General features: G+C 48.6%; 1 protein-coding gene across 1 annotated transcript in view; it reads right to left on the bottom strand.

The window, feature by feature from the left end:
* Positions 1–3,721: 3,721 nt before the first annotated feature.
* nnt (nicotinamide nucleotide transhydrogenase) overlaps positions 3,722–15,633 on the bottom strand; it is a 31,303-nt gene continuing 19,391 nt past the window's right edge. Inside the window, exons 15-22 of the mRNA XM_060050275.1 lie at positions 15,295–15,528; positions 14,230–14,390; positions 13,518–13,697; positions 12,851–13,010; positions 10,122–10,203; positions 7,901–8,019; positions 7,216–7,331; positions 3,722–5,760 (exon numbers count right to left, since the gene is read on the bottom strand). Coding sequence (XP_059906258.1) covers positions 5,611–5,760; positions 7,216–7,331; positions 7,901–8,019; positions 10,122–10,203; positions 12,851–13,010; positions 13,518–13,697; positions 14,230–14,390; positions 15,295–15,528 — 1,202 coding nt within the window. The 3' untranslated portion in view covers positions 3,722–5,610. The remainder of the gene's footprint in view (positions 5,761–7,215; positions 7,332–7,900; positions 8,020–10,121; positions 10,204–12,850; positions 13,011–13,517; positions 13,698–14,229; positions 14,391–15,294; positions 15,529–15,633) is intronic.

Raw genomic sequence — 15,633 nt, 5'->3', positions numbered from 1 at the left:
ATGACTATAGGTGGATATATAGTATAGAGAGAGAGAGAGAGAGAGAGAGAGAGAGAGAGAGAGAGAGAGAGAGAGAGAGAGAGAGAGGGAGATAGAGAGAGAGCGAGCGAGACAAAAGGGGAGACCATAGAGCACTATAGAGAGACAGAGAGCGCTATAAAAAGAGAGAGCACTATAGCGAGAGAGAGACTTTCGGTAATGTTATAAGCAAAAATTTAATAAAAAGTGAGTTACGAGAAGAACGAGAAGATGACTAAACATAAGTACGAAACCAAGATAATAGAGTGAGTGAGTTAGTGAGTGAGTCAGTGAGGCATATTTTATAAAAGAGATGCACCATAAATGACCCCAGACCCACTCTCTGCTTTTACTGGCATCCGAACACATCCAGTCACCGTGAGTCACAGGGCTACAGAGAGATCATGGCAGAGCCCACTCATTGGTGGAGGGGGGTCACTGTCAAAGGACCAAGCCACTGGATACACACACACACACACACACACACACCTCTATACTAGTGTGTGGGGGGGGGGGGGGTTATTGGGGTTACACAACTTCCTCTAGCCACAATAATACCAGCCTTCTCGGATACCTTGTGTCACACACACGCCCACACCCACACCCACACACACACACACACAGGGTAGAGGATGAAAGAGATGAAAAGCCCCATGAGTCAATAAAATAATCTACCTATAATAATATAACATGGTAAAGTGGTCATGGTGTCCAGGTGAAAGGCTGAGAGGACATGTTGGAGGTCCGAGATGGAGGGAGGCACAGCGTTAGGAACCAAAGAAGGACAGAAAAGAACAATAAGTGGGAACCATCATTTCATCAGTCTCCACTTTAATGAGACAGTGTTAAAAAGGTTAAAGACAACGTCAACATTAAAAGGACAGGATCTCTCTCAAGCAGGTTTCAAGCACCTGGACCGTTACTGAGAAACACAACAGACCTTCCAGAGCAGTGAGACCACAACATGGAGCGATGTTCCAGGTTCGTCAGACCCGAAGGGCTTCATCGGAGTGGGATTTTGGAGGGTAACACAATAATGTTAAGTCTTCAATTGAATTCTATTTTGAGGCCCGCAGAGGAAATCCATGAACTTGAAATTATGATTGAGATGAATTAGCCTATTACAAATTTGAGTCAAAGCTGATCTATTTCAGACAATACTTCTGTTCTTACTCATATTTTCTAATGTTTTTGTGAGAGCCCCAACTTCAGACAAATTACGATAAAAACCTCACAGCATGAATCCCCTGTGTTCCCTAACCGTTCAGAGTAAACCTAATTTGTCTCTCATTTTGGTTTCGGTTCTCCTACTGCATTACAACTCCTGCCCGGCCGCAACACAATAACAAGCCGGTGCTAAATGGCCTTTTTCTGCTCTTGAAGGGTGGACTTTGTCTTTGAAGATTTTTTTTCAATAAACATTTTTCTCCCCCGGCACTTTGTAATGCCTTAATCACACACACACACACACACACACACACACACACACACACACACACACACACACACACACACACACACACACACACACACACACACACACACACACACACACACACACACACACACACACACACACACCAGAGCCTGCCATACTTCAGAGAAACCCCCAGGTCCTCTACTCCTCTGTGGTACATTAACCAGTCCTTCACCTCCTCCCTCCCGACCCAGCACCCACCTTCTCCTCTCATCCTCCCATCCCTCCTTCTCCACAGATATACATCCAGCGGTCGGGCAGCAGCTGGACAATAAAGTGGGCTAAAAGGGCCCGTTCCCAGGCTGTTTATGTTCAGCGGTAAACGGAGCAGCAGAGTAGCAGGTTAGCCGACATTCATCTCTAGCCGCTGCCGCCGCCGCCGACGTACAGGACGACAACAGGTGTGTGTGTGTGTGTGTGTGTGTGTGTACATGTGTGTGCGTGCGTGCGTGCCTCTGTGCGTGTGCGTGCGTGTTTGTGTGACACAAGGTATCCGAGTGGCCCTGGAAGCTTTTAAGAGCCCTCCATTACACCGCTTCTCCAAACAAGCCGCCGGGGCGTTCAGGCGGCGCAGCGTGGGAAATGAAGGCAGGTGGGCGGGGCCAGGGTCCTGGGTGACTTGACCGGCGACCTCCCCTTCCTCTCCCCTCCCTCCCCCATGAGGACGGGTTGGGCCACTTTTAACTTCCAACTCTCCACTCTGCTGCTCATCACTCTCCCTTCAGCCGATAACACCGCTAATGCACATCCTCAGCATTCTGCCGTTTGAGGCCAGTGCACGGGAACACCCCAGAGAGGTCAGAGGTGAACAGGGGCTCCCAGGCTGTCCACGCACTGGCCCGTTGGTGTGTTGTTGCATCAGGTTAACCGTGTCGTCTGTAAGATGGTACGTACCGATGCTTTCTAGGAACACACAGTGAACATGGAGACAAGGATGTCATAGACGCGTTTACACGACACAATGTGAAGCTAGCAATGATGGTTCAGCAGTTTTCACTTGAGAAAACTCGGTGTGACTCAGTAATTGTAATCTTCTTTCATGTTCACCTTGCATGCACGGAACATAACGTAAACCAAACAACTGTATATCAAACCCAACTGCGGTTTTGTTCATTTAAATTGCCTTTATTATCTTTACCAACCACTCAAAACTATCTATACGACTGATCCTGTTTAAGCTAAACCTGAATGTTTTCAGAAATGTGAACAACTTTTGAGAGGTTGATGAAACTTTGTCTATGAACGCAGATAATCCAGACCTTTGTCACTTTGCACACACACACACACACACACACGAGACATAGCATGTCTTCTCTTCCCATTCTAAAACCCTAGGCAGCTAAATGGTTGGTAAATAACAAAATACCTTCCCGGTCCAAATCGCATGCAAGGCGAGCAAAACAACCGCTGGCTCTTTTCAGGCCGTCTTAAGGACCTGAGCTCAGGCTTAGGAGCGCAGCATGCTGGCTGTCCCTCTGTACTCTGCCGGGTAAATACTGGCGCTGGTGTCACAAAAGACCAGCTGGGGCTACAGCTCGTCACCTCCGAGCATATCGGAACACTCATCTTCTATAGAAAACTCTCAGACACGAACGGCAACCCTCACGAAGGGACGCAACCCCGCTCAACTGATTCCATCAGGAAAAAAACCCAATCAGTCAGAGAGGAACTCTCGCTTCAATAAAGAAACGAACCACACACCACTCTGGTAGAACGCCAGCCAACTCTTTTTTGCTCTCCTATTATCTCTGCATCTCACTTTAAAGTGTGACAGTTCCCCTCTTCAGATGTCCCGCGGCGGGAGAAGATAAGACCGTCTGAGTGGTGGTTGGAGGATGAAACCGCCCTCATGCCAAACACATGCCATACCCCCCCCCCTTCCACGACATGCATCTCTACTCCATCAAGAGACACACACCCATCTCTGTGGTGCCAAGTTCATCCATCCCCCCCCCCCCCCCCCCCCACGCACTCAGTCACTGATGAATAGCAATCAAGTGCCGCTTGTATGTTGACTTTTATCTTCTTGCAATAATGCACCAGTCGTGTCATTCCACCTGCACTTGTTGTGCTACAACCCTCATGGAGGACTCATGCAATCCACACGCACATGATTACCACGGAAATGTGAATCTCAGTTTCCGATGTTTCCTTGGGAATCAAGTTTTACAGCCTTAGACAAAACAAACATCTACAACTAATTCAAAATAACAAAGACAAATCATGTGCACTTGAGGGTTTTATTAGGGATTACAGAGGTCCACGGTGAATTAAAAACTACATTCACAGTACATTTAATTCACCTAATTGACATGCATCTACTGGTCACACAAATCCATAGTATCAAATATCAACGCAGCAACATCCAAGTAGGGCTTCTCTAGAAAAATACAATCCATCGGGGGCCAACGCTTCCTATTCTATGCGTTATGTCGATTAACTTTCAACAGCCTAAGCCTATAGTTCATGTGCAAATTTGGCGATTTGATTGAATTAGATGAGTGTGCATAATCCTCGTTTAGGTCACTCGTTAAGGAGTATATAAGCTCTGAGCTTTTAGCTCCATTGCTCTAAGCTTTACAAATGAACTAAAAAGCCAGAATCAAACTGAGGTTATAAAAGGTGTGGGTGTTGGTCAACGTGTGGTTAAACACAAGTCATTGGTTGGATGTAATCCTTGGTCAATGACAGTCAGTTACTGATTGGTCAGATGTGAGCAATGGTCGTTTTCTACATAATTAGTAGTAGCGTCCATATATTACGATGTTAGATAGTTTCTGGTCTGTGAACAACAGCATACAGTACTTGTACTAAAATGTAACAAACAGTAGAACTAATATTGTGCGGCATAGTTTCAAAAAGTCTATCGTCATCAATAAAGAGGAACATATGGCACTGGGGAATGTTGACGCTGAATAGATAATACATTATATAAAGATTTGATTGATTCATAAAGAATACTATTAAGAAACTAAAACCTTACTTGTACTGCTGCTCAACTCCCACTCGCATGTTAAGTAACGATCTCTGACTACAGTCTTCATCGTTCCAAAACGTTGAAGTTAACAGATAAGTCATGCTTGAAATGTGCTTCTCCTTCATAGCCCTGAAGTATAAGGAAGTTTGTCTATTGGGGAGCAATAGGGAATTAAGAGGGGGAACGTAGCTTGAAACACACCACTGGACGCCACAGAACGTATGGCAGGCACGAAGGACCAGCAAGGGTTCAACACAGCAGGAGCTACTGCCGTAAAGTGACAAGAAGAAGACTGAAAGTGGGTCCCTACACTTCATCAGTTAATTAGAGATCGGCTTCAAACCCATCTCGGGATGGATTTTAAATCATTTTTGGATAAACGATTTACAGTTCAACAGGCAAGGCACAAAGGGACACATTCTAAGAACTATTGAAAAGGAAAACAGCCAATAGTACGACTGGAAAGTGTGATTTGACAATCTAAATATAGGATCAATTAGGCCAGAATACAAAACTAGCATACAAAACTATCCACAAAAGATCACCTTTACAAAAGCGTTAATGGATGTGGAGTAGTTTTGAGCAAAAGTTTTGTTATCGAGTTTAAAAAGGGACTCGACAATTAATGCTATCATCGTTAATGCTAAATCAAAGTAAGGGGGGGCTCGGGAGACGTTTTTACGGTTGAAAACATCAACGCTACAATCTTTATATTTCGCCGCCAACAGTTGTAAAAAACTGAATTCCTTTCTAAGAGCAGACAGAGGCTCCACATTGAAGCTCCCTTATTTAGACCTCGAGCAAACAAAAACTAAAACCCATCCAATAAGCACTAGGCAGAAGGAGTAGCTTTGTGGGGAAAACAAAACAAAAGCTGTATCGACGCTTCCACAAGAACACCACCAGCCGCACCTCCACCCATGTTTCCATAACGGAGGCTGGGGTTTTATCTCCATGTTGCCATGTGTTCCAGACGCTTTGTTTCCAAAAGCAAAAATACTACAGAATTTATTTGGGAAAAGAAAAATAAACTAGATACACCAGGTCATCCTCCACCTTCTTCCTCCTGCTCCTCCTACAACACCTGCTCCGCTCGGATTGGAGGACCGAGTGATTTGGGTATAGGGGGGGGGTCTTCCTATTGGTCGTGGCTCTCCCGCACCTTGGCCGCGAGTGCGTCGCAGGTCTTCTTGGCGTCGCCTAGCAACATGGCGGTGTTGGGCTTGTAGAAGATGGGGTTGTCGACGGCAGCATAACCGACACCCAGAGAACGCTTCATCACCACCACCTGAAACACACAGAAACAAAGATTGATGACAACGCACCTTTTTTATGTTGTAAAAAGGTGTCAACGGTGCTCTAGGTCGAAGTAAAGAGCTGAGATACATCACATATCCCCAATGGCCTAGCCACGCGTCAGCTCCTACTGTGTGAACGGAGCAGTGAGAATAGCCGTTGCTAGTTGAACACGCCTGTCTCTATACAAGACGACTCAGACCGCTGCCGGCTCAGCTCCCATCTTCCAGGGCATCTCTACCACGATTTGTTCAGGGACTGCATCTCGCCCATCAGGGGAGGGAAAGTCCCTCTCTCCCTCTCTCTTAACAACTCCCTCTCACCTACAGCGGCTTTAAGGCTTTCCATTGATCATCCAACGGTTGTGTTTAAAGCAGAGCCAGAGTAATTGTGTTACTCAGTGTGTGTGTGTGTGTGTGTGTGTGTGTGTCGTTTCCTTTGTGTGCGCACAAGACGATGGGACGTGGGGACAGATGAATCAAGCACCCCCGGAGCGGTGTGGAGGCGGATCAAAGAGGGGCTCAAGGAAACGGGTCAGCCCGTGGAGGTGACCTCATCCCTGGTGGAACCACGTTAAGATAACAGGATTCAGGCCCCCTCCTCCTCCTCCTCCTCGTCTCCCTCCTCTTCCTCATGTTTAATTCATGGGCCCACTTGGTTCCATTTAGGACCAGAGTGCAACCAAAGATAAATCGGTTAAGAGTCGGGCATTGGCTGGTCCCGTTTAGCTCATGCCATAAGTTACCCAGAGTGCACAGGGGCCTTCGCAGCAAATGTACGGAGAGACGAGGACTTCGGTCACCGATGGCTTAATACATCTAAAAGTATTGGCATTGTAATGTAACCTAAAGGGTTGGGGTGCACATGAGACTACAGCTTAGAAGATGGTTATGACGTACCAAAACGTACGCACCAGCATGCGGAGGAGAGGTCCTCACACTCTCCTCAGCCCACCCCCCACAACAACCCTCTCTGAAATGGACATTTCTACTAGGCTCATTTTAGCCCCTTCCAATGCATGCATTCTTTCCGTGCACTGTTCAGGACAAGGGAACGGGAGCCAGGGTCGACATTCCGGGCAATCAGCGCCGCCAATATGCCTGCTCAAGACCTAGTAACATTACCAGATCAAAAGTGTATAACTATAAATATGAAGTGTAGCAATTAAACTATAAAGTTTATAACACACTAGAACATAAAGTGTAAAGCTGACTTCAACCATACAGTGTATCATTTTGACCATTAATTGTTTAACTCTAAAGTGTAGAACCGTAACTATAGTGTAAAAATAAGAATGCTTAGTGCACGGCCAGTGAGACGTTCCTAAACGTGCTCATTCCACAACGCTGATGGGAGAGGCACCTGGGAGCCTGTTGGGTTAACCTTCTCCAGGTCCCGGCTTTGTGCGTCGGTTCAGGTGTATAGGTAAGAAAGGCGGGGGTCTCACCTGCTTGGCCTTCCACACCTCCAGAACCGGCATGCCGGCGATGATGGAGTTGGGGTCTTCCTGGGAGGCGGAGTTCACCGTATCGTTGGCCCCGATCACCATAACCAGGTCAGTCTCTGCTCGCACACATAAAGACACACACGCTTAATGGTCTTCCTTCCCTACAGGGTTAAGTCTTGCGTTATCACACTGCAAAATCGCCCGTTTTGTATTTACATGGAGGAAGCATTAACCTCTTATCAGTAAACTAAGATAATAACTACCTTAAGTATAACTGATAATAGATACGTCTGGCTAAGTAACTTCTAGCCAGAAGCAGAACCATATATTACATTTCCCAAGCTTATAACTCAATTTCCCCATCCCTGAAAACGTCCCAGCAGATGACTCATGTTTGCATCATTCCTTTCTAGACTCAGACTTGCACAGTGAAGGTGGAGGTAGAAAGGACGGAATGGGTTTTTTTGTGCACAACAACCAAAATCCAATGTTGGATTTAACTCAGCAATCCCCTCGGCCCCCAACACACTCAGACCCCAATACCCAGTCGCTCATGATCTGGACCCCCAGTTCACCATTCCGTCAAGGTCTAGGACCTCCGATCCAAGGGGTCAGTCATGGATCCGGACCCCCGGATTCCAGGGAGTCGGTCATGGACCCCCAGGGCGACCGAAAGGGGTATTACCTTTGAAGTCGTCGTTGATCTCCTCCATCTCCAGGACGATGTCGTAGGGCACGCCGGCCTCCGCCAGCAGCACGTTGAGCTGCCCTGGCATACGTCCAGCCACCGGGTGGACCCCGAACCTGAGAGAGCGAGAGAGTTAGAGAGTTAGACACTTAAATACAGAGCAGACCGCCCACCACCGCTCACACCAAGAACCACAATGCTCTACCGACTGATTTATCCGGTACAAAGTGGACTCGCATTTACATTACATTTAGGTAATTTAGCTTTATCCAAAGCGACCTACAACGGCGGAGTAAACAACGCAAGGCAGCAAACGGCCAGCTCCTCGAGAGCGGTTTGGGGCAGGCGTCGGGCTCAGGGACACCTCGACGCTCAGAGGAGCCCGGGGATCAAACTACCGCCGGAGCCGCCAGGCCGACCCTGCCCCAAATCCATTACACAATCACATAACAACGATGATATTGAGAATTGGTGATGTTGGATCACTGTGATGGATTCATTTAAATAACATCTCTGACATAGGACGCCATCACTGAAGGGAGGAACAGGGCCGCACCCAAATAAGGCATCTAGTTGTGGGCTCCTAGCTGGTCAGAGACGACCGGGCATGAAACGGCTCCTCACAAGACAGGAAATGACTCCAGGGTGAGGAGGAGGGATAGTGGTGGCGAGAAGGAGGAATAAGAATTGGGGAGAAGGGGGGGGGGGATGTATTGAAAGATTCAACGTGGAAGAGAAGGAGTAGGTGGTGTTGGTTGAGGGGAAGACAGGGTGTGTGCGTGTAAGGGGGGTTGAAACCACAGCAAAGGCATCCTCTGACCGGGTCTCTAGTATTGGTTTAATTCCCCCAACAGTCCTGGTTTAACCCCCCTATCACTCCTGGTTTAACCCCCTTAATAGTCCTGGTTTAACCGCCCTAATAGTCCTGGTTTAACCGCCCTAATAGTCCTGGTTTAACCCCCCTACCACTCCTTGTTTAAACACCCCAACAGTCCTGGTTTAAACACCCCAACAGTCCTGGTTTAAACACCCCAACAGTCCTGGTTTAAACACCCCAACAGTCCTGGTTTAAACACCCCAACAGTCCTGGTTTAAACACCCCAACAGTCCTGGTTTAAACACCCCAACAGTCCTGGTTTAAACACCCCAACAGTCCAGGTTTAAACCCCCTAGCAGTCCTGGTTAGGGTTAGCCCAAACTACATCTTAGACCCTCACAAAGACACAGACAGACACACAACTACACATCTGACGGTATTTTTTTCTCCACAGACGGCACGTGTGTCTGCTAAAGTGTGAAACAAGCCGTGCAGACGCGTCCAATCAGAGGCCTGCTAGGTGTCGTGTGACTGCGCTGATGACCAGGCAGCCGGCCACCATTGTGAGAGAGATCAAGTCCTCTTTTATTAGGATGCTTTCAAGCTGTTCTGGCACCCATTAGCGTCGGTGGCCTGTGGATAACAACAAACAAACCCCCAAAAGAGCTAAACTAAAACATTTCCTGTCGAGCGCGGGCCCAGGCCTTTTGCGATGGCATGGCGTCGAGGCTGAAGAACTACGGATACCGACGAGCCACAGCCGAAGAAGGAATGAACCGAGAATAAGGAAGTAAAAACTAAACTGATACGGTAGGGACGCCAATTTGAATATGTGGGGAAGGGGGGGGGGGCGGCCATTCCGACACTAAGCGAGAGACAAAATGGATGGACTGGAGAATGGGAGCGGTCGGAACAAGGAGGGATAGTGTTGGAATCGGAAATGTGTGATAAAGGGGAGAAGAGGGGAAAAAAGCAAAACTCCAGAAGAGTAAAGAGGGATGGAGGTAAAGTGGGTCTCTCTCTCCCTGGCCACCCACTTCCTCCTAATCAACTACAAATGCTGTAAGCAGGAGCAGCTGGCCGGCCCGGGATCAAACGGCCGACGGGACAATTACAGAAGCTTCCGCTCAGCGTCCCCCTTCCTCCTCCATCCCACTCCCCTTCCCTCCACTTTCTTTCATTCACGCTTTCCTCCCATCCACCACAAAACCGTCTCCCTCCCCCCCCCCCCCCCCCCCCCCAGAATCCCACAAAACGCTCCGGTGAGTGGTTTAGCAAGGCAAACTAAACTTTTGTCTAGCAATTTCTCGAAGCCGTTTACGATGGTAAACAAATGCATATCACAACCCCCATCGATGGAGTTCCTCCTCTACTGGGACGTCCCGAGGCCTCAGCCCTTACCTGACTTGCTTGCCGGCCTCAGAGAGCATCTTGACCAGCTCGGCGATGGGGTACTGGGCCTTGGCAGCACACAGGCCGTAACCTGGGGAACCACAGCACACACACACGACGAGTGGTGCGTTAGGAAATAGCGTTGGTATTGTCACAATATCACCGTATATCAGGTCTACATGGTACAGAAAAAAACTCAGGTCAACCATTAGTTGGAAGAATGGAATTATTTTGCAATGGATCTATTAAAATAACAAATTCATTATTTACCAATGAAACAATTCCAAAAGTTGTATGTTATTTTTCCACTTTGGATCAAAACTTGTGTTCCTTCTATGGAGCCACAACAATCAAAGCTGGAACCTGCTGGACACGAGCGCAGGGTTTTGATTAAGTTCCCTAGTGCTTTGTTTCGGGCTGCGTGTGCTAACCAGACAACACACACAGGCTGGCCCAGGGCAGGGAGTGTGCCATGTTGACCAGGGCACGTCTGAACCGGCTCCTCAACTGTCCATCACACACAGTGCCCGTGAAGCCGCCCATTAGAAACAACGGCCCAGATCAACGAGGGGCAGCGATGCAATCATGCGAGCGCTCCTGAAAGTGTGTAAAAAAGACAAATAGCTGTAGCTAATGACTTTGGGTATAATGATAATAATACATTTAATTTAGAGGCGCCTTTCAAGACACCCAAGGTCGTATAGCATGCTACTGTCTGATGGGACGTCATGGATCAGGAACACAGAAAAATACTTTCAATTTTTTTTGTAGTCCGCCACAATGGGAACAAGCAATATAATAATTTTGTTTTCAGATTCCTCCGATTGTTAATCCCTTGGTTGTGGTTGATTCGAGTTTAACAAGGATTCAATTATGAGTCAATGGTGAGAACGAGCTTCACATCAATCGGACCACGTTATTTTTGTATATCAGAGCAGAAGTCTCACAAATGCTTCCATTAGAATTCCATTCATTCATCCCGCAACAATGTCCATTATACCAGACACAATTCCAGTCATTCCAGACTTTTATCTTTGATAGATCTATACAGTATAGAGCGATGAAATAAAACCTGTGAAAACCCAATAATTGGTTGTCAATGGTGAATGAAACAGGATTATTGCAAAGCCAATGCAACTAACCAGACTTCTGGCTATAATGAAGAACACATCACATGATTAGGCAGACTGCAGCGATAGGTCGAGAGATGAGAACACCATGTGCAAGGCTAAGTCTGCAGAGATATCTGTACGGCCAACTATTTAGACAGAGTATAAGCAGAATATCATCACACTATTTGCCGAAACCAAATATTTCATATTAGTCAAGGAAATTATCTAAATACCAGCCGAAGAAAAAAAAAGGTCGCCAATAAAACAGAAAATTGTTATCATTTAATTCCCCTGCTCTGCTTTTTGAACCCATAATAAAGTAAACATGTTTGGGCTTTTATCACTTTGTGTCAGCTATCACAGTGGACTCAAGACCACGTACACCAACTGGGAGAAAACAAGGCCATGTCACGTGACCGCAAAATTACCCCATGTATCACGTGATTGGGTGATAACAACCCCATGTATGACGTGATTGGGTAACAACCAACCCATGTATGACGTGATTGGGTAACAACCAACCCATGTATGACGTGATTGGGTAACAACCACCCCATGTATGACGTGATTGGGAAACAACCACCCCATGTATGACGTGATTGGGTGACAACAACCCCATGTATCACGTGATTGGGTGATAACAACCCCATGTATGACGTGATTGGGTGAGAACAACCCCATGTATCACGTGATTGGGTGAAAACAACCCTATGACGTGATTGGGTGACAACCGCCCCATGTATCACGTGATTGGGTGATAACAACCCCATGTATCACGTGACTGGGTGATAACAAACGTCTCACGGGCCGCCGGCTCCACTTGCGTCGGGGCACCAGGGAGAGAACGCTGGACGAAGGTTAAGGAGCGGCGTCGAGGCGGCGTGAGGCGGGTCAGGTGACAGGGCGCCCGAGACCGGAGAACACACCATGGATCATTTATGTGGCCGACCGTGGGCTAGGATTTATACCAAACGGAGAACCAGGAAACCATACCGACTTTTATTGATTACATTGTCAAGATTCCCTTTGATTACACAAACCAGATTGTGGCACAGACCCCAACCCCCGCCCCCCCCACCCCCACCAGCCCACGGGCTTGACTGTTCAAAACAGTGTGTTTGTGTGTGTTCAAGGCTGGGCAATTATCCTAGCAAGATGGTGATGTAACGGTATAGGGGGGGGGTCAAGAAAAGGTTATGTAAACACAGCGTCTTGCTTTGCTAAACCCTCCAAAAAATGTGAGTGGCACAGTCAAGCAGGAGTGTGTTTTTCATTTCCCAGTCCCTCTGTCCCAGTGTGTGTGTTTGTGTGTGCCCGCGTGCGTGCGTGTGTGTGCGCCACTTAGCCGATCTGTCACAGTGTGTGGCTGGGGGTTTGAGGCTCCCAGCATGGTGTGTGGCGGAGCGGCAGAGTCAAAGATGAGGGCTGCGGATGAGCAATTTGCGAAGAATGTATTCCCCCGCCCCCCCCCCCCCCCCACTCACCCACCCGTTTTTGCATGTGAATCCAATATTGGCCTACAGGTAGGGTGTGTGTGTGTGTGTGTGTGTGTGTGTGTGTGTGTGTGTGTGTGTGTGTGTGTGTGTGTGTGTGTGTGTGTGTGTGTGTGTGTGTGTGTGTGTGTACCCGGGGTGATGATGATGCTCTGCGCGTCCTTGATCATCTCCACCGTCTGGTCCACGTTGACCTCCGTGTGCGTGCCCGTGATCTCCATGGGCTTGCCCGAGCCGGTGGAGGTGGTGCCGTAGCCCCCCAGGATCACGTTGGTCAGGGAGCGGTTCATGGCCTGATGATAAGGGGGGGGGGGGGGGGGGAGGGTTACAACCAAATGTGCTCCCCGTTTGATGTACATTTTTGTTTTCTTTAATTGGCTGAGTCATTGCCATGGCGTTCCTTGAACATGGTCGCGTTCAAGCAAACGGATGCCAGGACCATATTGGTTGAAACAAACAGCATGGGGTTCTGGTGCAGTGAGTGTATCAGCAAGCCGTTACAGCAGCAACGTTAGAGTCCCTCCTACTGGAGAGTGGCGGTACTACAGCCCCACATCCACCAGGGAGGACATCAAGCAGCCTTCAGCGTTTTGGTTTTAGAGAATGCGTCGATGGGGACGTAGGCAGTGGGGCAACTTGTCCAGGGATGCCTAGGAGCGTAGACTGCAGACATTCAAATATCCTGTACCCAGAAGACCATCCCAAACATTGACCCCAAACCCTCCCAAATGCCATCACCAGACCAAAGGAGAGCAGTTGGTATGTTCTCCCCCGTTGCGGATGTTGCCGTGACGACTCACCACACACATGATGTAGGACAGGATGGCCCCCGAGGAGCCGATGAGGGCCCCCACGATGGTCAGCAGGTTGTTGTTGAGCAGGAATCCCTCGGCGCAGAGGGCCCAGCCGGAGTAGCTGTTGAGCACCGTGATCACCACCGGCATGTCGGCCCCCCCGATGGCCGCGGTCAGGGTCACCCCCTGGGGGGGGGGGGGAGGGAGGGAGGAAGAGGAGGAGTTATAACCAAGCGAGGCATCAGCAGAGCCGCTTCCGATCCAGTGCTGAATCATCGTATCATTAAAACGGGATATATAAAAGAAAACAAATGCCTAAAATAATATTCCGCCGCTTCTCGCTCATGCCAAAATAAATATGACTGCACCTTCTCAGTCTGTTTATACGTCATCATTTTAGAAATTATCAGTTACCAAAATAAAATCGATTTGTGAAATCGATTTGAGATACAGAACAATTACAGAGCATAAAACATTAATCCAAATTCCCTGATCAATGTAAGAAAAAAACTACATCAACCAGCATCCTAGTCGACAGGTGCACCATTAAACCAGTCCAGCCTACTGGTGGACTAGTTTAATGGTGGATCAGTCGACCACTAGTCCACCAGTAGAATAGTCCTCCGGTGCACAATTCCACCAGTAGACCACTAGAAGAGCGCGCCACTTGAGCAGCAGGAACATAGCCCAGCACACCCGGAGACCAGGAGACCAGTACCATGATGGCGGAGAGGGCGGACACGGAGCCCAGGCAGGTGATGCCCGTCAGGTAGCTGGGGTCCATCATGTAGGGGATCATGCCCGCCACGCTGGCGGCCATGAGGGTGGCGTTGATGGCGTGGCGGCCGGGGAGGGCCAGGGGAGCGCTGCTCAGCGTGCCTGCAGAGCGGGAGGCCAGGAGGGGAGGACAGAGTCACATCAGGCAGGGTGTGAGGCGTGTCTACCAAGGGTCTCGCTTTGATGCGGCGCTAGTGTCTGTGTGTGTGTCTGTGTTCAGAAAATGGCTCAATCTCAATAGTGAGCAGAGATTGTTTCCATACCACTGAGGCATATTTTGTAGTAAACACTTTCATTTTCTCAATGATTTGGTCACAAACACTCCTGATGTGAAATTAGTTTGAAAGCTGCTGAAATATCTTTTGTGCCATTTCAAGTTTTACTTATTTTTTCGTCCACTTGAAATAAATAATATAAAACACTCTGGACCATATAGCAGGTAGGAACGCTCCATGTCGGCATAATGAAATCCAGTTTTCAGGAAACAAGTGGAAAATGACCGGAGGGGCTGCTGTCTACCCCAGAATGAGGAATGGTCAGAAACCGACCGCATATTAGCTGGGTGGACGACATCTGGCCAGCGCGGTGCAGACATTCTGCTGCGTTTCCTTTCACTGCTGGTGTGGTCAGGAGAAGCTCAATCACTCCTGCTGCCATTACAGCACAATGAGTGCTTCTTGTTTCCAAGAACTCAGACTGGGACGGACAGTTGGAGGCTCAACCCGCGGTTCGGGAATCCGTTGGGTTAATTGTTCGGTCTAGAAACGCGAATACTGAAATGGCCCACGACCCTCACTGAATTACCAGAGCTGAGCTGCGACGGCTGAGGCTAAAGAAAACTAAATATAGTGATAATATAGTTTTGACAAGGATCAGTAACTGAGAAAAGCCACCACATATTTAGCATTAGTTAGGCTTTGAATTTGAAAATGTACCAAATAAAGACGATTCAATTATTATAACGAATAACCCCCCCCCCCCCCGTCTTTCTCTTTCCCGGCCTGACCTTGCAGTTTTCCGTAGGCCACCAGGGAGCCGCTGAAGGTCACGCCCCCGATGAAGGTGCCCAGGTAGGCCACGATCTTGATGAAGTTGGCAGCGGGGTCGGTGGCGAAGTGGGGGTACTCGATCATGTACTCGGCCACGCAGGTCAGCACGGCGGCCAGGCCCACCAGGCTGTGGAAGGCCGCCACCAGCTGGGGCAGGTCGCTGATCTGGATCCTCTTAGCGATGCCCAGACCTAAGGGGGGGAGGGGGGGGGCAGAGACACGCATGGATGAAGCGAGGAAGGGGGGGGGGGGGGGGGGGGGTGTTTACACCGGAACATAAGCAAAGAAAAAAAAAA

Source organism: Gadus macrocephalus, chromosome 4, assembly GCF_031168955.1.
Source record: "Gadus macrocephalus chromosome 4, ASM3116895v1".
Classification (NCBI taxonomy): domain Eukaryota; kingdom Metazoa; phylum Chordata; class Actinopteri; order Gadiformes; family Gadidae; genus Gadus; species Gadus macrocephalus.
Note: the sequence above shows the minus strand (reverse complement) of the source record. Positions and strands in the feature narration are given on the sequence as shown.